The sequence below is a fragment of the Tenebrio molitor genome, chromosome 1 (genome assembly GCF_963966145.1).
Source record: "Tenebrio molitor chromosome 1, icTenMoli1.1, whole genome shotgun sequence".
In the NCBI taxonomy this organism is placed as follows: Eukaryota; Metazoa; Arthropoda; class Insecta; order Coleoptera; family Tenebrionidae; genus Tenebrio; species Tenebrio molitor.
In genome coordinates this window covers 43,680,857-43,706,453 of record NC_091046.1, presented here as the reverse complement: position 1 = coordinate 43,706,453, position 25,597 = coordinate 43,680,857, and the positions used below count along the sequence as shown (strand labels likewise).

The 25,597-nt window shown below is 40.9% G+C and overlaps 1 protein-coding gene across 11 annotated transcripts in view; it reads left to right on the top strand.

Annotated features, from left to right (window-relative positions):
- Lar (tyrosine-protein phosphatase Lar) overlaps positions 1-25,597 on the top strand; it is a 424,567-nt gene that overhangs the window by 377,890 nt on the left and 21,080 nt on the right. For all 11 annotated transcript variants that reach the window (XM_069052710.1, XM_069052716.1, XM_069052732.1 and 8 more), the window contains 2 exons: positions 4,646-4,777; positions 7,101-7,262. In XM_069052710.1, the coding sequence (XP_068908811.1) occupies positions 4,646-4,777; positions 7,101-7,262 (294 nt within the window). The remainder of the gene's footprint in view (positions 1-4,645; positions 4,778-7,100; positions 7,263-25,597) is intronic.

Here is a 25,597-nt window from a genome sequence, read left to right as displayed (position 1 = left end):
TTTCAAAGAGGAAGAATAAGAAATTGTAACTGTTTTCTTATTTTCTGTAACAATTTTGAAAAGGAGTTTTGAAGGAAGTGATTAGATTTCGATCGCAAATCATCTGCAATTGTCATGTTTCAACATTCTGCTCTGAGAGAAGTTCAATGAAGTCAAATCTGGAGAGCAAGTTGCATAAAGTACAACTTCTTATCGAAACTTTTTCGTTTTAGAAATACATACAGGGTGATTCATATAGTTTCATAAATATTTTAACCAGCGGCAGATTCCGTTGTCAAAAGGATCTTGACAATAAAATTTTGAGTCATACATTATAAATTGACAAAAAGTACCGTATCGGTTTTTTCACTATTAGTAAATGCCATTCTTCGCTAAATTATTCCACTTCACGTCCAATGTATAACAAATGTCATGAATGTCATAACAGAAGGAAACAATTGTTGCTATAGAGAAAATATTGGTATTACAAAGTTCGGTTTAGTTTCATTTTGACAACAATTCCTGGCAGTTTGTTTCAACGTAAAATATTTTCATTTATCTGCAGTTCTTAAAAGGTGTTATACACTCTTCAACATGCTTTATCTTCAACAATTTTAACTTTAGAACCTAGACATTTTAGTAAGAGTGTTTAGGGGTTGGAATCTAACACCGGTTAAAGTTGGTATGATACTATATGGAATCACCCTGTATGTGCTTATCTGACTAACTGTGACTAACTAACCAATTACGATAAAATTCCATCGGGATTCTGTAAAGTCGTCATCTAACTTAAAAAATGTTTCAGTCCTTGTCCCTACAGATGGACACCTACACTTCTTCCCTTCTACTTCGATAACAACAATAATTAAAAATGCAATAACTGTTTACTGGACTTGCATTATTCATCTAATAACTCAAAATTTTAGAATGTAATTTCCGAGAATCAGACGTTAAATGTTAGAAACTGAATTACATAACAAGTTTTCCTGTAATTTTTTTTTTTTAATTAACGGTGTAGAAAAGATTGAGTCAATTCCATCTATCATTGTGACTGTCAAAATGTTGGGAATCATTTTTCAATCGCAGCAATCAAAATAAGACAATTTCATAATGCTCACAGTTCTGTTACACAATCAAACATGACAATGCAAACACAAATGGTAGTTACATTTGCGTGCCAGCTTTTTGAAACATAGAATGTTGAATACTGCAACTCAAACGTCACGCAATATCATTAGTTCACCAAATACATGGTGAAATTAATGAAAATTTAGTTCATTACTGCTTGAAATTACTCAATTTTCGAATTGTTGAAGATTGCATCTAAATAATGAACAAAGCGCAACAAACCCGATGCGTCTTTTGTCCACCATTCATGTTTTGCAACGTCGCAATCCTACATCATTGATTAGATGTTTTTTTTTGAAATGCGAGCGTCCGAAATATGAAACTTCTGGGCGCTCATTAAAAAAAAAATTAATCGGACTAAATTATTCAGATGACATTAAATTCACCCACGTTTTCTTTTTTTGCGGAAGAAAATTGCGTCCCTCCGTGGGAGTATTCGATTTTTGACAAAGAAAGCGTCTCATTTTCATAGGTTTCGACATCATCTTCTGATAGAGGTCCCTCTCGTGCCGCTACAACTTTATGTGGGTTTAATTCTACCGAGTTGGACAAATTCAATTGTCCATCGACGCGTCGTCGTCCCCTTAAATATTTAATAAGGACGTCTGGGTCGTGGCGGCGCTTTTATTGCCGACGGTCCAATTAAAAACGTCGACGAGGAGAAGTCATATCGGGCCGGCGCGGCGGATGGCGCGCCGCCGCCGGAGAAGAATTATCGAGGAGGCAGGAGCGAAACCGTCCCGAAACAATGCGATATCTCGTTTTGTTTTCCTGTACGTTGTTCTCCCCATTTCCCGTGTCATTACGTGACATTAATCAAAAGTACAGCGCGACGCTTATTGTGGCCCCGTCGTCGGGGCGGTCCCTGTCGTGTTCCGAAATTTCACACAGAACCCGTACGAATTGTTCCTTGCGAAGTGTAATTATGTAAAGTAGCAACGTCTTAATTACCACTCTTTATTCAAAGTCAGGTGAATAATAATCCGTCATGTTGAGCGACAGGCAGTGGCGTGCCGAAGGATCCCACCAAAAACAACAATAACGTGCGTTCACGTGTCGAGCCGACGAAATACAACGAAATCAAATGTAAAATTACACCTTAAACGTCCAATAAAAGGAATACAGAAAAATTCAATTCTATATTTTATTTAGCCGGAGTCACCTTATTTTTTTTGAAACTTTTTCTGACGTAGACCTGTTTAAAAAATGCTAAATTAAGTATTTGTAAAACTTATAGATAAAAATTCGTTTTACAAAAATGGTGGAGGCGCCAGGTTGGTAAATGCAGTATTAGAATAGAGCAAGACAGTAAAACATCTACAGTGTGAGCACCACTTGTGTGGGATTTATCAAAAACATCACAAGAAAATTCGAATTTACGTGAAAAGGTATCATGGAAAATAAAGGTAGGCGTTCACCGACTCGTGTCATAAGCGTTGTACCAGATAAGGGTAGATGTTCACTCGACTTCATCGGTCGGAGCGACAGAAAAATTGTTTGCGTCATTTTAGGTGTTTACTGTTGCGATGAGTGTTTGAATGTACAAATTTTCAAATCCGCGCTGCAAATGGGGATGACGTCAGGACGAAATCAGAAACGTAAACAGCGACCCCGCATTGTCCGACTGGTGATGAAGCTATATTTCAGATTACTTCTATTTCTGTTTAACAACCAACATTAACAATAACATACGAATTATTGTCCCATGAATCACATCCAAAAATAAAAGAACGTGCTCGATTTGTTAGATAGGGAAAAGTGTCAGAGCCACGTGAAATACTCCTAATTTTTATTAATTTCTATTAGTTCAAACAATCACAAAATTTACAACTTAAAAAGTGTCGATAAAATATAATTCGTGCAATCTGTCAGATGTGCGATCGAATTCACCCGAAAAATGCATCTCTAGTGGACGCTTACCTTAAGAGGTGGAATTCCCAGAATATTTATTTTTGTAATTAAGATATTCTTTTTTCTTTCATGAAAGGGTTTATAGTTTCCAATTCGTAGACGCAGAATGTCATAAAACAGAAAATACCAGTCGTGGTGGTGATGCTGCAATATTTCCGAACTTACGAGTTCAACAAATCTGTTGCTAGTCCCAACTCTCAAGAAGTCAAGAATAATTCAATTTCGCAGTAATCAAGAGAGACTCATGACTGATGAATAAAAAGTTCTTGTCTCTGCTGAATTCCCGATACGCTATTGCTCCCCACCGTCAAGCAAACATTGTGCTAGGAACTGGTGTCAAATTCAAAATGGCGTCAAACGTGACGAGCAAGATGGCGTCCGCTTTCGATAGCTTCTGACAGTTGGTGCGAAATTTAGATATTGCCGTCGTACCACCGCCGGTCGGGGTACCTGAAGGCGGCGGTGTCGCTCCTCGTCTGCGATGCGTTTTAATTTGTGGCGCGGCGCAAAATAAATTACCAAATACAATCGTTCGACTTGCAAATGAAGCATTAACGGATCGCTCGACAAGAGTTTCGGTGAATGTTTCTAAATGAGACAACGTTTTCACGGTAATGGGCCAAATTTTATTATAATCTCCGGGAGAGGCTCGAAACGAACTTTGTTCGCGAAACTTTCGGTCTTGTCTTGGAATTTATTACGTCGTGGGAATATTTTTATTGCGTTATCGGGCGACAGTCGCAGTTTAAATTCGAGTTTCCCCAACTGATCGCCCATATTTACATTTTAAAATGGAATCCACTCATCATTTCTTATATTCCAAATCGACCGAAAACAAACTCCCGGTTTCATCGCCCCGACGTATTTAACCCGCCTTATCGCGATTATACGTCCTCTACTCCTGGATACATCCTTCATTAATTCAGATGTAGATAACTTACACCTAATTACGGTCGGGACACGCAACTGGATCGTTAAACAATTGTAATATTTACCTGCCATATTGTAATTAATTACACCCACTTTTGATTACAGTTGAAGGAAAAAACCTCCCTTACCCTTAATCATCTCGTTAGGCTAATACGTTCGAGCTGTGCCTCCGCATTAATAAATCCGCGGATAGTTTTTAGTACTCACAATTCCAACTCCAGATGGGCTTGAGAGCGCTAATTCATGTCGAAACGTCTTTCAACGGTGCGGATCCCGTTCCGTCATTTATTAAATATTTATTCGGCATTTGGGGGCCTAATGCCGCACCATCAAATTAATACGACGAACCGGCAACACTCAGCCACAAAAGTTAGCGGCTTCGACCACCTCTTCTTCGCGTCGAACCACGTTCGCTCGATTGGATCGAGATCCGCTCATTCTTAAACGCGTCACATGAAAGGAACGAAGGAACAGTTTCGCGAGGGGGTGGATTAATTTCGCCGCCTTTTTCGAAAGTTTATGTGGCCGGTGTGAACCGGGTCTGCGAAAGAATCCCGCCCTCGGCAGTTGGAATTCCGCAATCGCGCTGTTAAGCTGTTTGAACGTCTTAAAGCGCTTTATGAAACGGCGAGATTACCCCCAGGTGTGCGAGCTGTTGTCGAGTCTGTCTTAATCCCGGTTACTGTTTATGTTGCAGATCCTCCCGAGATCACCATGAAGCCTCGCAACCTCCAAGTCAAGGCCGGCGGCATCGCGGCCTTTTACTGCGCGGCCAGAGGTGATCCCCTTCCGGTGATCCAGTGGAAGAAGAACGGGAAAAGAGTGTCAGGTGAGTGCGCGGCGTTTTCCGCTGCATAAAACTGCATCCGACACATAGATAACACGACGGATGCAAGCTGTAAAAATGGCGGATGCGCCGGGATAAATAAATAATTTTATTCCGCTGTCGTACGTTCGCCCGTTTCTTAAAACAATTTCTTATCTGGCGGGAGCTTTGCATTAAAGTTTGACAAGGAGCTTTCGGATTTAAAACGATATAAAATATTGTGCACCGGAAATGATTAGTGATGCTCATCTATTCGGTTTTATCTCAGCTTTTCAGAATCAACCTGTTGGAAGGGAGTGCTCTCGAACGCGACGAATAGTTGACGAAACTGGATAGTTGAGGGTAACTTTAATCTGTCTCGTCTTATTCGTCCTTGCTAAACCTCTACTTTGCAAAGTGCTTTCATTTTACGGACTTAATGAGAAAATTCCATGACCCCCAGAGATGGATCAGTGACTTTAATCAGTGGGTTCGCCATTCTTATGGTACAATTTAAATTTTTCGAGGGGAACAACTGTAATCAATGCTCTAAATAGTTGGAGAACATGAAGAAAACGGAACGATAAGCCGGAAACTGAGATAAGAGAAATGATTTTTTCACAGCTCGCTGCTACGGACCTCTTAGAAAAAGCGACAAGAGATATGTGGCCATTATCAGTCGGATGGCTAAGAAAATTGAAAAATCGAATGAAAATTTACGAAATTGCGAATTTAACGCTGAGGAATTATTAATGGAACCCCATAATGCCAGGGTCATTTTAAAAGTTCTCTTAAGATTTATCTACAAGGCTCTCTCTCTCAAGTTAACGAAAAAAAATGGCATTTATGTAATTTGCGTATACAAAGGAAGAATGCTGATTCTGCACAACCATAGATGGCATAGTCAGTTTTGCCTGCACTAAAATTCAAGGCTTCGATATTCTAGAATGTCAAACCATAATAACCTTTTGGACCAACTGAACCGAAAAATTCATGAAAGAGTAGGTTTAACAAAAAAAAGTAATTAATTGAGAGACATTATAATTATATAGAAAAATGAAAGTTTAAGAAAGAAGCGTACAATCACGAACCCTCGTAAATAAAATAATTAAAAGATTATTCCATAAATATTTTTGGGTTTGTGAAAATCTTTACACTTTAATCGAAGAATCACAATTTACAGCACAGGGTTTGTTTTCGAAAAAAACTAAGAGAGGAAAAAAATAGACAATCGATAATCACTTTTAAAGTATCTTTAAACTTTCATGATCCAATACTATACTACATCGAACTTCCACTTACTAAAGTTTTACCTCCCGATTCTTGTTCGAATTTGATTTGTTCAACCGCTCGTTATCCGCGATTATAATTTACGAAATCGCGAAAGCAAAATTTTACTTGTGCGCAAACAATGAAGCTATTTAAATTTTGCAAAGCACATGTTGGAGTGTCTGCAGCATGAAGTAACACAGTGAAGATCAAACACTGCATGCGGTTGACAATTTAGTACTGAAATTATTTCACTAGTTGGAATGTGCGGTTTTACTTATACATTCCGCTCCGTGTGCATCAGCATTCATCTGGGCGCGAGGAAACTTCCCCTTAATACTTCTTTCTTATGATTTGCTCGTATCTACTCCGAAAAATCCGGAAACGAGTGGTTTAATTATCGAATTGTTGTGCGACCTTTCCGTCTTATTATTTTTACCTTGGTTGTTTACGGATCACACGATGTTATTTTTGGGCGGTGTAACGAACGATTTTCTTTAAGGGTAACGAGACAAGTAATTAGTTGCAAATTGTATCGTATAATTTCGCCCAAGAGCTCCTGTTTCATCTTACCATCAAAGATGGATTTTGCTCGGATAATGTGTTTCGTTAAAATTTGCTGGAGGTGGCTTAAAGGCATCCTCTCATCCTCCACTCTGCCATGGTCTTTTCGGATTTGGTTTCTACTTTTGCTTGTCTCATTACGTGCCCGGTTCTCTTACGCATTCTTATGTGTATGTTTTTTTTGTTGGATCTGAATTTTCACTTTTCTTTGTGAAGCACCGAACGAAAAAAGATCGGATACGTTCACTTCTTCGTTCGAAGTTATAAATAGGGCAAACTGTTCCGCGTTGACAATACCGCTTTAAATCCGAGCTTCCCTGTTTTTGTAGGGCGAAAGCTGGCCTTCTGCTGCCAGCAGACAAGTCTGAGCATATGTCGTGAGAATAAAGTTTTGGGAAGCTGGCGATGTTGGCTCGCCCGCGGCAGGTGAAGTGTTCGATTCATAATCCCGGCTTCCTCTCTGATGCCGCCCTCCGTATGTGAATCACGTAGTGAGTTTGAGGTTTCCTTTCAGGTTCCCAGACGCGATATCAAGTGAAAGAATTTCCAGACGGCGTATCTTTACTGCGGATCGAGCCAGTTAAAGCCGGCAGGGACGATGCCAACTACGAATGCGTTGCAGAAAATGGAGTCGGTGATGCTGTCAACGCCGATGCCACGTTGGTCGTCTTCGAAGGTGAGTTCACCACATAGTTTTTTGATAGCTTGCCGAAAAAATCGGAACAAATTTGTAGACCTCCCTTTTAGGTACAAGAAATGTGCAGACAATGCACATAAATAAAATTGCACAAGCGTATCGAAACGGAGCTTCTTCAGGGTCGAAGAATATTAAATCAAATTTGAACGTAACTGTATCAGTATAAAACTCATTTGCTCTTGCACATTTGGAAAAAGCAAAATTGAAAAATCTGTTTTCCCACCAATTGCACTCGTGGATAATCATGGAGTCGGTAGTATTTTACCGAATTTTTTTCACAATACTAAGAAATGCAGAACCGAGATGGATCTGTAATATGTTTCACAACGACAACAAAGGGGCCACTGCAAAGTAAAATATTTTTATGAATGAATGGGTTTCTACCATTTCTATTGATAAATGCGTAGTTAGGATTGATTGATTACTTCATCAAAATGTTCCTTCAGAGTAAGTCTACAATCTAAATAAATAATTTAACGTTTAGTACCACCATTCGAATGTAGCTACTTAGATATATGTATTATTAACAATGATTGTACATATTGACAGGCTATTATAAATTAATATTGTTTTAGACCGTGCTGGTTCTGTATAGTTATAGGTGATCGATAAATAACAATTTACGACATGAAATACCATTATTTATGTTGTAGGTAAAGAGAATAAACAATAAGAGACCTAAATTAGATCTTTGAGGTACACCGAAAATTTTGCATAAAATTAATAAAACATGGACACATAATAAGCAATAATTACAAATAATAGTATATTACACTCGTTTTATAAGACGCACTGTGTCACTCGTTCTGTTGGAGCACTCCTCACTGCGTTCGTCGTGCCCCAGCCAACTCGTATCACAATCCAGCGTCTTAATAATATACTATTTTGCAATTGACCGAGTATAGGTAACGTATAAAACTTACGACATCTTTATAATACAGAGAGTATTTCCCGAGTGATAATGAGCCTACCGAAATTGAAAATGCAACCCACAATACATTTCCAAAGAAAAGCTGTATATTTTAATTTCAATATCCAGCTTTTCAACAGCTTTTTGAGTCACGAGTTTATCCGTTTGTTCCTTTTTTTATCCACACTTCACGTATTTTTCTAACGTATCGGCAAACTCGAACTCTAATCGACCTTTCTTTGTCATCACGGTTTCACTTTTGGCACTAGAGCATTTCACCAAACTCTAGTCGCCCTAGAAATGATATTATTACGTGGAACAACTCGTGCCAGAGCAGCGCCAGATCTAGATATAAATTCCGTGAATGGGTAACGGGTCTTAAGTTGAGTCGTTCGCTTGTACGGTTTAATACCTATCTATTTTGCGGTCCCATTCGTATTCAGATTGTGAAACCCTCAAGATCACTGACCGCGAACGACCAATTTAATAGTCTAACTTGATTCCTGCACACTACGTTGTTGCCGGGAACTTCTCTGTGATGTTTAAATGCCTGTTTGCGGCCGACGAACAATAGTCCTCGGTCTTTAATAACTACATGCGACTGGCCGGAATTCGGAAACAAATACGTAACTCGGTTAAATTCCATGCCGAACGAACGAACGGCGAGCTAAATCACATCAGAGCTTTCGATTTAATAACGTCGTCATTTTCTATTAAATAAACCGCACTTAATCCTGCTCGTTGTTCAACTCTCTATACGGCCGTTTGTAATTTTACTGCTCCGTTAGTGTACTACTACGCGTAATTAGTAATTGTAATTTATTAGAGCGGCGTCTATTTTAATAATGGTAATGATCAGGTTTGACGCTGTAAGGGCCATTACGTTATTGCACTTTGCAATTACTTAACTAATGCTTCCATTCTATTAGTTTTTCCGATGATGTTGTCTTTGAGCTTTAATTTCAACAGCACCAATCGAAAAGGAATGACTCCTCGATATTTGTTTGCTCGCGAGTTGCCGTACACTTATTTGCCGACGTTCTGATTATTAGCAAGTTTTCTGCATTGTGACGAGTCGTTAATTGGTGCTTGTTCCCTGAGTTGTTGTTATTTCTTCGAGTTGGTATCTGCTGCTGGTTTGACAAGTGCACACTTCACAGCACAGTTTCAATATCACCCGGATATATCGCCGAGGGTTCTCGAGACGTTCCTTTACTATCGTCTAAGTGAAAATAGATAGATAAACAAACAAAAACAAAACAAAAAAACAACTTTTGCAAAGTCGTCGTTTCTTTCTCTGCGGTACCATAAAATTTTCCTTAACTTGTTTCCGGTAGGAGTTGTAGAATTGCATCTTCCGATTCAAACTTTCCGATGTACTTTTTAAGCTAATTCCGCCGGAGCGCCGATCAAAACTTCACCGGAAAAAAATCGCCAAAGTCACTAATTGATTCGGGGAACCCGACTAAGAAAAGACCATTTGTAACTTAATGGCGGCAAATGTTTTCACTTTCACAACAATCCGCGTCGGGTCGGATCCATCAGTCTTCTTTTTAATTTTCTTCATGCTCCGCTTGCGTCTCTCATTATTTGAATCTGATTAAATTATTCTCTGCCGATAAACTCGGTAATTAACGGAATGATCATTACCCTGCTTCTCAAGCTCCGATCAGAGTCAGATATCTGTTCTAAACACATTCCGGATCTCGGTGTGGATGTAAACTTGCAATTAATCAGTCTCACTGTTTTCCTGACTCCGGCTCAAAATCAACCCCTTCCACTGTACGGACCCCCGACCGACGCCGCCCCTCGAACAGCCGCCAAGATGTTCACGTTTCGTTCTTGTCTCGCGCTCATTTCTCGTCGAGCACTTCAATTTAAATTCTTTTATCATTATAAATAAATCGCGTTTTCGCTTTCCTCTCGGTAATTGCTTTGTTTTTTGGGCGCGGAGGGGGCGTTTTGACGAGGACGAACTATTTTCGGGACGACGACGACGAACCCTTCCTCGAAAGGAAGGTGTTTCGCCAAGATAAATCCTGACGCTTCACGATGAATTGTTTTACTTCGCGTGGGGTCGCAGCGAGTCAGCGGAGCGTGTTTGACGTCTCTCCGGACGGAAAGATCAAGACGATACAGACGTAGACTTATAATTTACCAAGTGTCGTCAAAAATGCAGAAGAAAAAGTGCATGAGTGCCTTAAGGCTGACGTCACGACTTGTCCGTCAATCAAAAAGACAACCCTGGTTTGATCGAAAATGCAGATAATAACACACTAACAACGTATATCAAGAGTCCTGTGGAATTCGAGTATATTTGGTTTTTGCCGCTCTGCAGCATATTGTGGTACCAAATAAAAAAACAGGGGTTAATGACAGGTTTTTAATAGAGACTATTGTAAGAAACGTAATTAGAAAACTGAAGAAAATGACGTCGAACTCACAACTTACGCTGAGATTGAATAATTTCACATTTGACTGTTGACATCTGATTTGACGGCTTTAACGGGCCGGCATAGTTCGACACAATAAAACTATAGAGCCGCATAATTCCAGAGGACTCTTGATATACGTTCTTTTATACGACACTTTGTATATCTTAGGGGAGGCGACCTTGTCGATCTGGTCAGTTTTTTATGGCTAAGTGTGCTTTTTGGGGAGCCCTTAATTTGCAAAGGGAAAAACTTAGTCGAGCCGCGTATCGCATTCCGGGGTCGGATCGAAGCCCGGAGTTAAACCGTTCGGAAAATAATTCACGCCGGTAAATCGGATATGGGAAAAGATTAGCGGTAATCCGGGAAAATGGCTTTTGGAAACACTATTTTTCAGGTGGATCTTAATGGGAGAGCGTTCGAGGAGCGCTTGCGCCCCCTCTCGACGCATTAACTATTAAAGCCAACAGATATTAACGTACGGTTCGCTAAGTTGAATATTTCATGGAGCTTACCGCCGTTCATAACTTTGTTTACCGGCTGTATTAGGGGTGTATCAATCACCGGAGTATTCCCGTCGTCGAAAACTTCCCGATTGGTACTCACGTATGCAGGAAAATTGCCCCGGATAAAATCCCGACGATAATTAACACCGTCGAGTCGACGGCGGGCCGGGGAAAAAACCGTGAATCTCCGGAACCCGGAATTCCGAACCTAATAACGATATCACTGCCGCCTCCGGAATGCGGAGGTGCGGGCCGAAAACGTCGACGACGGAAAAGTGTTTATTTATCGTCCCACTGAATAAAGGAACAATTGTAACACTTAGCAGGCGGCTGCAATGTGTTCGGGAGATAAACCGCACCTCACACCGGAGTAATTTATAGAAACTGTAATTTATCGTTCTGATTCCGAGTCAGAAAGTGTGCCCGAGATAAAATTAATTATTGCCGAGGATCTCGAGAAATATCGCGATACCGCCCGGAAATACACAACTAGCGCTGTAGCTGAAGGGTAGTAAAAAAAGGATATTTCTAATGGGAACTGCGCCACCGTTGCGGAAGAGCCCGTTTAATTGATTGCAACCTTTGGATTAGTTATGCTTCGGTAACGTTCCAGATTACGATGTGCTCACCGGCATATTGCGAGTCCCGCCGCCACGTTGGGAGCGCGCATCATCCTGCTCGAAATCGAAAACTGTAAACGTTTTTCTTTCAAAATTGATCCCTCCAAGTTTCCGGTGGATGTGCACGGTCGATAACTGAAACCCACTTAGTTTGTTTAGTTAATGCGACCCCGTGTTTGTGATTCTTTTGTAACTTGACACGTCGCTTTATTACACAAATATGAAGGGTGACTGGTACACGTTGTTTGTTAGTGTCTGGGTGGATTAGCTTCCACGCCGCTCAAAACAATTAGCAACACAGAAATTGAAGTGTCAAATCCAACCAACATACGGGCTAATTAAATATAAATGGCGGTCGGATCCCGATTATGAAACGATTAATGGCATCAAGCACGACAATAAACACCGGATTAATAATTAAAATCGTACAATTAAGTACCTACCCCGGAATCGGGCGAAACGGCATCCACAATCGCGTTTCCCGATTTCTGTTTCTCCCGGACCGGTCCCGTGGGAAATGAAGCTTTTCGAAATTGTGATGGAAAAATACAGAGGGAGTCTTAACCTTTAAGACAAACTAAAGAATAATTGAAGAAGTCTCTAGTTTCGTTGTCGGACGGGTGATTATATTTATTTATATACCCGGAGAGACGTTGTGTAACGATGACGGGAGGGCTCCGGGGATTCCGCGAATCTTCCATTAAGAATTTTCCACGGATGCAACAACAAAGGCAAATCGAATCGGACACGCGAAAATTGTTGTTGCCAAATTTGATCGCTCCAGATGTACGGGAAAGTGCGAATATTAAGCGGCACCCACCACCGACACATGAAAAATGAACCTCCGCGCACGTCGTGGGGAAAAATATGTATGTATAAATTCCGGGATGATCACCCCCGTTTGTGTATTTATCGAGACAAGATCGAGTAAACGCGTCGTAAATATTAAGAAGTTGTATTGCCGCCACACTTGTTGCAAGCGCGGAAGCTGACACAATGTAACAAAATAAACACGTCCAAAAAAGACATTTACATACTTCGGCAAGTTTGCGCCGAACGTCGTCCCCATTGTGCTCGCCTGGTGAGCGAGCTTTCACGCGAGAAGCGAAAAGTTTGCGAGGAATTTTTTCCCTTTTTTCGAAAATCTTTTCCACCTCCGGCCCGTGATACATTGGACGCCGCTGTAAAAAATACGAAAGGCGTGCTAAAATGTAAATGCAGAAAGAATGGAATGAAAGATGTTATTTTGAAATGAAGCATGCGGCGCGAATGTCAGATGTAGGTAGCAGATATGAAATAGTGCCGGCACCCTACTTATGAATGTAAAGTAAAACAGTGCGCCCGGGACGCCAGGGCCGGACCGCCAACGAGGGCGCCCTCGGAAACAAATCATAATCGAATTGCGTGAGCCGGCATCGTTTTATTTCCCGAGATAACGCACGACCTTTCGCTCTTTCCCTTATCCCGCAACAAAATAAAGAAAAAAAATTAACGAAACATTAATAATTTATTTTCCGATTTTAATTTATTCCAAGGCCCACGATATCTTGCCTGTTTGGAAGCAACGTAATCAACGGTTATTTAATTTTCATTTTTACCGAAAACATTAATCAGCATTTGGAATTTATGTTTTCGAATAATTAATGAAATATCGCAACCTTTTACTACAGAATACATTAAAAAAATTGCTTTTCCTCTGCAATTTCTTTTTTTTAATTCTCTACAAATACCTTTCATGTATTTTACATGTATAAATTAGAGAGGTTTTACGATTTCCTGCCTCGTATCTACCTTTTTAGTTGCAATTTCTTGCCCTTAAACGGTACGTCGAGTTTGAACCCGGCCCTGCCTTCGCGGCCCGCAGGAGGCGTCGATCTCGAGAGCCGGGGCCGGCTCTCCTCCACCGCCCGTCTGGAATATGTTTGGTTGCGTTTCGCCGCGGTGAATAGAATTGACTTTAAAATATGATTCGAACGCGACCAATATTTCTCCGGAGCCGACACATATTAACTCCGGGGCGGCTCGGTCGGAAAACGTTTCACTCGCGCGCCCTCTCCGACCCCACGTTGCGGTATTAATAATCCGGGGGATCTTCGGCATTGGCTATGTGCGAGTTCGCATAGTGTGACACCGGGCCTAAAAGGCGCAACATATGCTCCGGCATTTCTCTCTTTTAATATAACGCCACTCGTCGGCGCCGTCTCCGAACAAAATTAACACTTGCCAATTTATGATGCGCACGTTTATATTATTGCGCCGACGACACCGCCCCCGATAAATAATTCCACAATTGCCGTCGAATTTCCGGATCTACGTAGAGACGTTGACGCTTTTGTAATTCCACACGTATCTGTCTGGGGGGTGGATATGAAAGGTCTCCGGTGTCGGCAGGGGCGGCTCGTTTTCCGCCGGATGCTACCCCGAAAGGGCGATTGATGGCGGCGCTGTCGCGGGCGTAAAATGCTGAGCCTCTTGCGGCGGTAAATTGCAGCCGGGGCCGGGCTCAGGTTTGATGGAACAATTAAAAAGGTCGCGTGGGGCGGCGCGGCGCCACTGGCGAGATGTGCGCATGTGAGCATTATATTAAATTTGACGGCGTTGGGAGTCAACACCTGCTGCTGAGGCTGCTGAATGGAGCCCCCCATCGTCGTAAAGCCTTTGAAGCATCTACGTGAAATGGAGCAACTTGAGAAATTATCGATCCGCTTTTACCTCTACTTTATTCCGGCGTATGTTCCCCATTAAATAAGTATCGAGTTTCGCGAAACGACGGCTCTCCGTAATAATAATTTTAATACGCAATAAATATTAAAGTAGGGGGCGGGGGACGGCGTCGAACTCGGCGCAAGAATCCCCCGACTCCGATGACAGCTGTCGGAGTCGATCGCGGCAAAAACATTTCATTCAATCGGAAAAACGTCGACGGTCGATAGACGACGCGCTCCGGGCGAAGAATTGAAACTCGACGATTTCGATTTTTCACGGTTTTTTTCAATTTTTTCCTCCGGAACTCTAATGGTCCGGCATTAGCCGGGGAGTTTTAGGGTCCGTTTCCGGATGAAATGGCGGATGCGCCGGGACAAATTACTTATCCATCAAGACGCCGCTTGTTTTCTCGGCCGAAACTACTAGCGGAACAAAAGTAAAACCGTCCCCGGGGGCTTCGCAATTACAAACTCTGCCTAGAGGGGAGAAAAGGAACAGGACGGACCAAACTTCGATTGAACTTCCTATCAAACCTCGGCCGACGGTGCCGTGATTAGCTCTTCGAATGAGGAACGGGCAGAGGTCGAATGTGGAATAAGTGGACTTTGAAAAATGAAGCTTCATATTTTTATTGCACGCCCCAATTATTCCCGCAAACAATCTCACAAATATTATTTTATTACTGTATCAAGATATTTTATTGTTATTTTGTTTTAGAAGCTTATTTTTGGAAAAAGACATTTAATGCCGAACGTTAAGAAGCTTTACTGACTGAAAGCAACATAAGGTTGAAAAAATGAAAGTTTTTTCCTAATAATATTAAAGCCGAAACAAGAGCTTTGTAAGCAGTGTTTGTAAACAATTTCGTAATTATTTGTTCTCGAGTCTTGAACTGGACCATTTGCAGTCGTTCATTAATTATTACGCTAAGAAATAATATTCTGTTCCGTGATTTAAAAAGTTATTTTTTGAAAAACGACATTAATCAGACAACCAGACGTTAAGGAGCTTTAGTAGATGAAAACAAGAATCTAAAAAAAAATTAAAGTTTTTTCTTCGTAATAGTATGACAGATGAAACAAGCTTCGTAAGCTCTGTTTGCGGACGACTTCCTAATTATACCTAAGTACGTACGAGTATAATGTACGTGATTCCTTATAATGGTTTTATTTCGAATAAGTTCTCTGTGAATTTAAATTATTTTTTTTAATTGTTTTAGGATATCTCCAGAGATCATATTCTGTTATTGTTCGTTTCAATTTTTTGTTTTTCCTTTTAAATATATGTAATATCAGATAACCTCATTACCGTTAAATATTTTACACTTTACGCCGTAAATTAACTATAGCAAGGACCTGAATAGGTTTTCACATGTAATTAAATTAACACTAACTAGAACCTAACTTCAAAAGTGGTACTACTCTAACGCCAGGTGTTTGGAGGAAAATCCTGGCTGAAAAGGAGGATTTTCCAGAGCCAAGGATAAAAGTTATTCTTTTCCAATATTTTCCAAGATTTTAAGATGAAAAAAAGACTCAATAATAAAAATATAAGGAAGTAAAATCCCCTAAAAGATAATTATCTTCAAATGTAGATCAATCTCGAAATTTGAAATCAAACGTCGACCAATGAACGAATTTCTGTTTACAGTGCAGTTAAATGCAGAAAAGAATTTGCTCCTCTCACCCTCGTAATAAATGTGTACCTTTATAAGTTTTAAACATCAGAAGCTCAAAAGAAATTTCCCACCGAAATTGTTATGTAACTGTATATTTATCTTAGCCCTGTTATTTTTTGATGAAAATTAAACAGATAAACGAGAAAGAGATAAGCGTTTTATATTTTCAAACGTTCCTTTTTTGGCGTGTTTTTAATCCTCGCTTGCTGAATTAATATAAAATGTACTCGAGAGCCTGAAAAGGCGCAGCGGCCCCTCCTAAATTTCACTACTCCGCCAAGTTTGACGCTATCACGTTTTGCACACCTGATTTTTCCACTGGTGGAAAAAAATCAGCAAACCTTCGGAGACGACAAATTTCGCATGCGTCTGACGCCTGATAACATCGTCGGAAATAAAGAATGACTAACACCCAACGACGGTCAAGAGGGCGAGATATGGCGCCTGGGGCGACATAAATCCACTAATTGACCCCTGGTCGCAGCTGGCCGAACCGCAAGCATGACACCGGCTGCCGACGTGCGATTCCCGCGATGCATATCTCACAGCCCCCGACCGCATTTCCATCAGGTCCACGTCCGAGGTAGGTGTGCATCCGCCGCCCCTCGACAGGAGACAATGTTTCGCGCGGTTTTTCGCATCTTCCTGCCGCATCGAAACTTCACGCCGGGGGACGGGCGACGACGTCGAGGGTAAGTTCTTCGGGGCGAAAAACATCCATCCCGGCCTCCATTAGTGTAATTGGTGGAACCCGACCCCGGCTGGTGCGGCGTTATTAGCATGTAAGTTTGTCCCGTGTTCCGACCGAATATCTTCGGAATTACCGTCGGCATCGTTTTTCCGTCGAAAATAAATCTTCGAGCCGGATAATTCATTAAAATATAAGCATTGGTAATTTAGTTGCAAATCTAATCCCGTCTCGTTTTGCCCGCCGGTATTAACTAATTAATAATTGTCTAGATAAATTTGCGAGATACCGGGATGATTTAGGGGGAGCAATAAATACACATGCGGTACAGTTGACGTCGAATAAATCTCCCAGTTATTTACCCAAAAAACCGTTCGGAATATCTTATTGGAATAGGAGATGCCGCCTCCCGCGGCCTAACCGAAACACCCCGTCTAAGTATCTTATGAATAAAAAAACACCCGGTTATGTTCGCCCCATCCGATGGAATTATGCACTACCGCCGAATTAAAATCGGCGATAAAAGCTTTTTTTATTCATAAGAGTGACGCGCAAGAAAAAGCCTCGGGGGCGGATCCGCCACGTAAACTCTCGGCGCCCCCCAAACTCTACACCGGTCAAGAACTCCTTGCAATTTGACGACAACCGCTTGGCAATTTAAGTGAATACTAAAATAATTAGAAATGATGCGTGTCGGGGGCGGCGCATCCAGACAAACGTAAGCCTAATAGATACGAGGCCTACAACAGGGTCCGGATAATTCCCATGGATAATGTCTTCGTTATTTGCAAAGTTGGCTACATAAACTTTATGAATTGTAGGGAAACTTTGCAAAACTGTCATAAATTAATACATCCAATAACACTATTTCAGTTGGAGTTTCCCTAAACATTCACAGAATACTCCGCCAAACGTACACCTTCCTCCGATACGTCATTGTAACGCTGACAATAAAGGGGAACCGGTCTAGTTTAAAGAAGGTGTGATGGTGAAATAACTCACGTGACTAGGCAAGATTACAGTTGTTGCCAAAGTAATAATTGAGACAATTGCTCGAACATTATGCGTGCTCCGGGTCAAACAAACAATAATTTCATCGATTCCTGTAATTTCTTGATAACCTCCGCGCTACACGCTTGAACCTATCTTAAGTTTTACCCAAAGCGGCGTTTATCGACGTCCCGTTGATGCTATCTCGACCGATTATTTTTTATTACAAGAGACCCATTGTTCACCCACAATGCCATCGTTCCGTCTGAATGGAATAATCGATTGCTAATCATATTTAATGCACACGCACCTATCAATTATTGTGAGTCGACAAAATACAAATTGTCGGGCAATTTTCAATGTTGGAAACTTTACGTGCGGTGGAGGTGTTATTTTTCTTTTGTCGTTAATTGCGGCGCTGCATCAGAAGTTTCACCGAAACTGCGATTTACGACTCTTCCTAGATTAAATCGTGCACTCATATTGGTCCTTGCCTCGCTTCCTTAATATACCGCCAAAGTTGTTGACAATTCGCCGTTTAACTCCCGAGCAAAGATAAAACTTCGGTGGTCATATTAAATTTTCAACAGTTAAAAGAACTGGAATGCGCTGTATATGCCGGGGGATTTTTCTTGGCGAACTCGGAGATTTATCCCGCGGTACGAAGTTTACTCCGAACGCGTTTCAATTCGAGAGATCCGTGTTAAATTTAATTTAACGACCAACTTGCAGTCTACCCGTTGCTAAAAGCATCAACGGTCAATTTTTTTTTAAGGTAAGGATAGAAATTAATGGACGTAACATGTCCTCGACGTGTTTTATTCCTCGGGAACCTAATATTTCAGTTAGTTGGTGCTATAAATAAAAAAGGTGGTTCACGTTACATAAAGCTAATGTGCTTTTAATGCGTAACAGTTTTTGCCCCGTAGGTGTGAAGAATTAAAACTACTTCGGCTATTTTTGGGTGTTTCCGTTTGTTTGCGAGGGGCGTTTCTGTAGGTGTTTGCGTTGTTATATTGAAATATGTTACTGTCGACGACTCCAAAGTCAAGAACGGATACCGAAACGGTCTAAATATGCGTGAATGATTTAACGTTTATTGTCCCTAACGTTCAGTAACATTATGTGAAATTAAGTTTTATAAAGGTGGTTGTTTTAAATATGCCTGTACCTAATTAGGACTTGTCGCCATAAAAATGCATCAAAACATATTGTGGCACAGGCTTAAAATATGGCCACTCAATGAGTACTCAAAATTTACACTCCATCATAGATGTTATCCAAAATCCGGAGAAACTCCTTGGAAAATATCCTGGTCCAGCGTTAAAAGGTCAAAACACAACTGCCGAATTTCCCTGGCGCAATTCCCGTTTAAAAATATTGAATCAACCTCCATCTTCACCAGAACTAGCCCCTAGTGATTACCGTAAATTAATGGCTAAATTACAAACGAACGAATCTTTTTCTGAAAGAAAATCATCATCATTTTAAAAATATTGTCATAGGATAATTTAGTATATTGTAAAATTAAATTGACTCTTACTAGGTACTACATATTAGTTTCTGGAGTAGAGAATGCTGTACCAAACAAATAAGAAAGATGAATTAAATATAGAAGTGGTACTCCTGCGACTTACAAGAGCTGCGTTTCCAGGGCAACTACTCGTACCAATAACGCTAATTTACAAATATTTATCGAAGCAACCCTCCTCTTCCCCACATGTATTTCTCATTTTGTCAGTGAAAGAGCACTTTTCTGGTACATACTCATTTTTCGGAGACTGGAACAAATGAGTGGTTCCAGACACAAAAAAAAAATCAACACTTACTGACCTTTTTAAGATCAGCGTAATTAATCAACCCAGGCTGCAGGCATTATTTTTTTTTCATTTTTAATACTTTTTAATATTCTTTTTTTGTGCAACCGTACGCGAAACGAGCACTTCGCGTACCTAAAACAGGCCGCGAAATCCAATTTCGCGACCGTTGCTTTTAACGACGACCGTTAAAGTAAACGGCATTTTAATATTTGATATAATTCAGAGTTTCCATGTAAGACTGGCGTTTAGATTTTCGGGGGAATGAAATTAGAAACCGCAGAATTTATAATACGTACTTTTTAACTCTGGAGGAGTACCCACAGGAAACATCCACTATCACTACAATTCTTGTTCATTTTATAATACATAATTACAAATTTTCGTTTGCACAAAAAATGTTGTGTACCTACACCTTGGTCGCGAAATCCTTTAACATCCCCGAGATTGTCTTGCCTCGGCTACAAGCGGCCCTCGGCGACAGTTTTTCTTTCGGTACTTTAAAGAATGATTTCGCGGCCGTGATATACAAATAACTATTAAAACTGCGTACAGTTCATAGTGTGCTGACAATTTTCAGTTTAGCATTATCGAAAGAACCGCTCTTTAACAAATCAGTTATACTTTTAGGGCTAAACGGCGGCGTTCGCAACTTGAAATATCTCCTTGCTCGATGTAGATCTTTTTATTCTTGAGGCACGTTCCTGTCCGATAATGAGGCAGTTGTGAGGCAACCCGTGGTGGTACAGGTCGGGTGTGCTTTATCCCTTCGACTGGGTCGCGATCAATCCCTCGATCATAAATTTCCAAAACGCCACCCCATTATCCTACAGGTGCGCGTCATATATAAATTTTCCCGAATTCGTGAAATATTAATGCCACACTGACAGTGTGTCCATTTTTAAAATAAATTATTTAAACCGTTCGAAAATATATTTATCATACGGTGATCCGATAAGTTAATAATAACATTAACGTCCGACCAATGGCCGTTCGTGCCGGCATATTTATATGGTGCCGTCAGTTAATACGTGCAAAATTTAGAGAGAACACAATGCACCGCTAATTGCTTTTTCGTGTCGGCATAATTCCGATAATCAACCCAGGTATTTTTGCTAATTATCATAAAAAAAAAAAATCAACGAAACGTTCGCTCTTTATTCTTTCCAATCAACTCGACCCGATCGAGCCGCAAAAAATGATATTGTCAATTTATTCGGTTCGCAGTCGAACGGTCAAGGCTGCGCCGCAACGAATCCGCCCCGCTTTGAAATTGAAATCAGACAGGACCGTACCCAAAATTAACACTTCCCAACTCGGAACAACGCCCCCGGATTAATTATGTGGCGTTTTTCCGCCGTTTCCGCAATGGAAGGAGAGGAAAAAAGGACTTTTAATTTAGGTCGGCGTGATTCCGAACCGCACACGGATTAGTCTAATGGCGTAACTCTGCTGTCCCGTTTAAGAGAGTAATGGTCGGGCTGGGCACATCTTTATGCAGGATACAGTGCCGGCGGTAAGGGAAAAACATAAGGGTCGAGGGCGGCCCGGAGGCATTAAGATCGCGCGTGGCCGATACACCGAACGTGTGCTAATTAATTACCTTTTCGGGGTTGGTACACACGGGAACGTTGCGTCTTTCTTCGCCGCGATCCGGGGCCCCTTGCGGATCCCGGAAGCCTGCCCGGATCATCCCAAGGTTAACAGTCCCATCGATATGGGCGGCAGCGGTAGTTAGCACGCACTTCGCCGCCGTTATGGATCCGTCTAATGGGAAGGTCTCCGCCGGTGGAATTTTTTTTGTCGCAAACGGCCACCCTTTCGACATCCATTTTTAAATCAGTTATTGATCGGCTAATTTATTAAATGAAAATTTTATTCGCCCACTGTCGGCCTTTTACCGGGTCGTTAAATTTAAGTCACCTTCAACTTTTATGTTCATTCATCGAAAAAAAAGACAGATTCTGATTGAATTGAAATATTTAAAATTACTGCAGATAATTAATGAGCAACGCCACCCTCACAGAAAAATTCTGAACTGGCTTAAAATACAATGAAAATGACATTTTAAGACAAGTACAGGCAAACAAAAAATAAAATGTGTTTTCTGATTTGGAAATCAATCGATGAGTACACTGGAAAGTCTAAATTTGGCCCGACCGCCAGTTTAAATATTTTTTTTCCGGTTGTGATGTTATTAAATTGGATGTTTGTTTAAAAAAGCTCCGGGCTCGCACACCCATCGTCGCGATCAATTTGTTATCGTTAACCGGACGATTAATAAACGTTGATGAATAGACGCCCCCGCATAATTAGGGCGAGATTTCGGGTCAGCCCTCTGATAATTTGATAACGAAACCGGGGCCGGGTTAAGACGGGAAGTTTGCGGCAGATGATTTGTATCAGAAGTCCAGAGCAAATGTTACACGGAGCAAGAGTAGACACAAAGAGACAGTGCTAACAATAGAGCGTGATAAACCCATTGTAACCGCACAATAGTCCATCAACATGACACTGGCAGGCAACCTACGGCCCTGCAGGACTACGTAGAGCAACGTTCGCTCCTTCTTGTCCCCCGGATTAAAGAGGCGCATGCATATGGGCTCGTTGGATGATGCCGAGATAATACCGGAAGAACGGCGGCTTCGCCTTGTTTCCAACTTTGTATGACGTTATCGGGGCGGAAGCTGCGCCCCTAAATAAAAAAAAGTGGGGAGAACCGTCACGGGTTGCGGCGATTTTAACGCTAACGACGCGAAATTACTGCGTAAAATGTGTATCGAAAACGCATGTTTAAATAGCGATTTTGTATAAATAAACAACGGTTTATTATTCCAATAATTCGTTGAATATCCGCCGCATTTAACCGAATCAATTCGAATTTAACATTCACAATTCCGATAACATATTTATCGAAAAATTGCACGCGCCGGTTCACACCAGAAATTAAGGCATCGAATTTGTCCTGGTTAATCCCCTTAATTAATCCCCTAGTGTAGCATTAATTCTACATTCCCTCTAATTAGCAGCTAATTCGCGGTTTTTTTAGACTCCACTCGATCAAAAAAGTAGACAAAATGCAGCAATTTAGCAATTACAGGGGGCAGTCAAAGCTATATCAGCATGCTGATTTTCCGCAACCAAAGAAAGAAAAGTAAATTTTGTCCTGAGGAATGGTTATGACTTCCATATCCTGGTGCGCGAAGGGATATTGTCTTCGAAAGGGTCAAAGGAAAAAGGAAGAGTAGTGTAAAGTAGCAGTGGACCAAGTGAAATGAAAAATTCGTTAATAAAAACCGACTTTACCCAAGAAAGAATTACTTTTTATCTGAATTCGCCAGATTTAGCTCCCCCTAACTATTCTGAAATGTCAAAAAAAAAATTGTTCGAAAGATTTTCCCAAGATGATCGTCTCAGAGCTGGAGTTAACACGGCTACGTTTGGATATTGAGGATTCCGACTTCCTTCAGTAGGAATTTTAATTAAGAAAAAAACCTCATTTCAGGACCATCGTTCGGAATGAGAGTTTATGGTCAAAATAAAACTTTTTATCCAACACCTGCTTATCATAATAATACCGATTTTGAATATGCAGTGTGGAACAAAATGATTTTCATCTGGTTTGCTTTGGAATTTTTGCACATGTAAATATTCCTGCACCACTCTACTTTTTTTTTGAAGTGCCGAACTATTAGGTCTGTCAATAAATGTCATCAATCGAATTGACAATTGTTACAATTTACAAAATTGCATTAACAAACGTTGGTGGCCACTTTCAACACTAGCTGTGACTTGCTTTTGTTAGCTCCTTGTTAATTTCAATCTCAACTTTGCATTCATATCATATATTGCAATAAATCACATTTGGAATTTGGATATATATTTTGAGGTTAGGCTTTCTTTTTTTTGTAGAGCGGCATTTCGTATTTTTACAAGGGTAATGCAAAGGTAACTAGATGAAAATCATTTTATTCCACACTGTATTATGAGGTCTATAAAACACTAGTGAACTTATGAACCCATAATTAAACTGTTTTTATAATTAAACAGTTTAAAAAGAATTAAACAGCATGACTTCTGCAACATCTTTAACAATTTTTTCAGAAAGAGAACCTTTTCTTTCCATTTGGATCAATATTACGACTGCAGAAGCAGTTTTTTGCAAAATAAACGATTTGTCATAGCAACCACATGCCAACCAGCTCATAGGCTACCAGCTTTTAACGCTATAAAATTTTTGGGTTTTGATGATGTTTTAAGAACTGTTACAGAAGGAGGTGTTGGGTAAAAAACTATGTATTACACTCGTAACTTATTTGCCTTATAAGACACTTGTATAATAAATGGCTATATTTTTACCTCGCTTAAAATAGTGTGAAATAGTTGAAACAGCATCAAAACAGCAATCACTGCAGCGTACGTGAGTAATCACAACACTGATGGTAGTTTGTCGTGGGAGGAACAATATTATTGTTTTCGGGCCAAATGCCAATTTGAATGGCACTGCGTTAACGACGACAACAGCGGGAGCATTACCATTTCACGTAGTTTATATTTTTGTGAATAATGACGACGAATATTTTGCTTCTTTATTACCCCGGTTGATTAAAGCGTCCTTTGGGTATTTATTTTCGCCCCGTTCCACCTGGACATCGTCTCATGAAGCGGAAGAGGCGATAAGGGATGAAGCGACAAAAGGACAAAACGAAAGTAATGCGTAACAGTTAATTTTACTTTCCCGTGATACGTTGGCAAACGGAATGGCAATTATTTTACATTAGAGCTTTCCCGGAGAGCCGCAATATAAAAGCCCCAAGATATATCGCGAGAATAAGTTTAAATTGCGGTTTAAGCTCATTTTTATTTGAAATGTAAACGCGCAATTTGCTTCTTTTTGTTGTCGACGATGTGACGGTGCCCTCCAAGTAAATAGACGAGGCACGCTAACTTTTCAATGGTCCGTTTGTGCGTGTGTGTGCGGAGCTTTAAAACGTCGGCAGCGAGCCTGGATGCCATCCGTTATTCATTCTTCGCCGGATAAAAAGTCTGGTGCTTTTGACTAGAGTCGGACGTGTACATGCAGCCAGCGTTAAGGACGTCTGCCAAGAACCAGATTTGATCTGAAATTTTCCCCTCTATTATGTCAGCTCTATGTTGCACACAAAATAACGTCTAGACCAAAGGTTGTTTGTTCGGCTCGAGCACTCGGCTCTATACACAGGCGCAAAAACAACCACACTAATTATATTAAATAAATGAAGCTTTTTCACAAACTCTGAGCTCTCAAAACCGTAACCACGCGGACGATGGATGAAAAACTGCACACTTAATGCTCCGGGCGCATTGATCGACCCGAACGGCATACCCATTTACTCCGCGCAACAGAAAAACTTAACTTTTTTTGTGTGATCCTCTTCGTCCAAAAAGCTTTCGCAGTTGAATATTGACCAAAGTTGTGGATTTTTTTATGGAAATGGCAAATCATTTCGCATTCTGTTTCCGCCGACGTTTTATCACAAATAATTAATTTCTCTTCCGATTTATCGAAATAAATCTCCGTATTCATTTTTAATCCAACATGGAAATTAATGCATCGGTCGATCGGCAAACATCACGAATTCCGATTCGTCCGGATCGCTCTTCGACGACGGCTGCTCCTCCACGTGCACCGCCGTTTTGTAGCGGACGGAACAATTTCGTATTTTTCGTGGGCAGAACGAACACCCGACCAGTCGAGGTCGAGATAAATTTATTCGGTTTGCAAGTTCCAGCAGGCCGTAACGAATGGCCTCCCTGACCCGCGAACAAAACTGGACTTTACGTTTTCTCTGATTTATGCCGTCTACGGTTAGTGTTAAAGCGGCAGAGATAGCGGGGCCCCGGCAGGCGGGGGCGGCGCACGGGCAGGATAGGATCGAAGCTGATCGAAATTCTCGACGCGTAACCTACACACATATTGCGGAATTA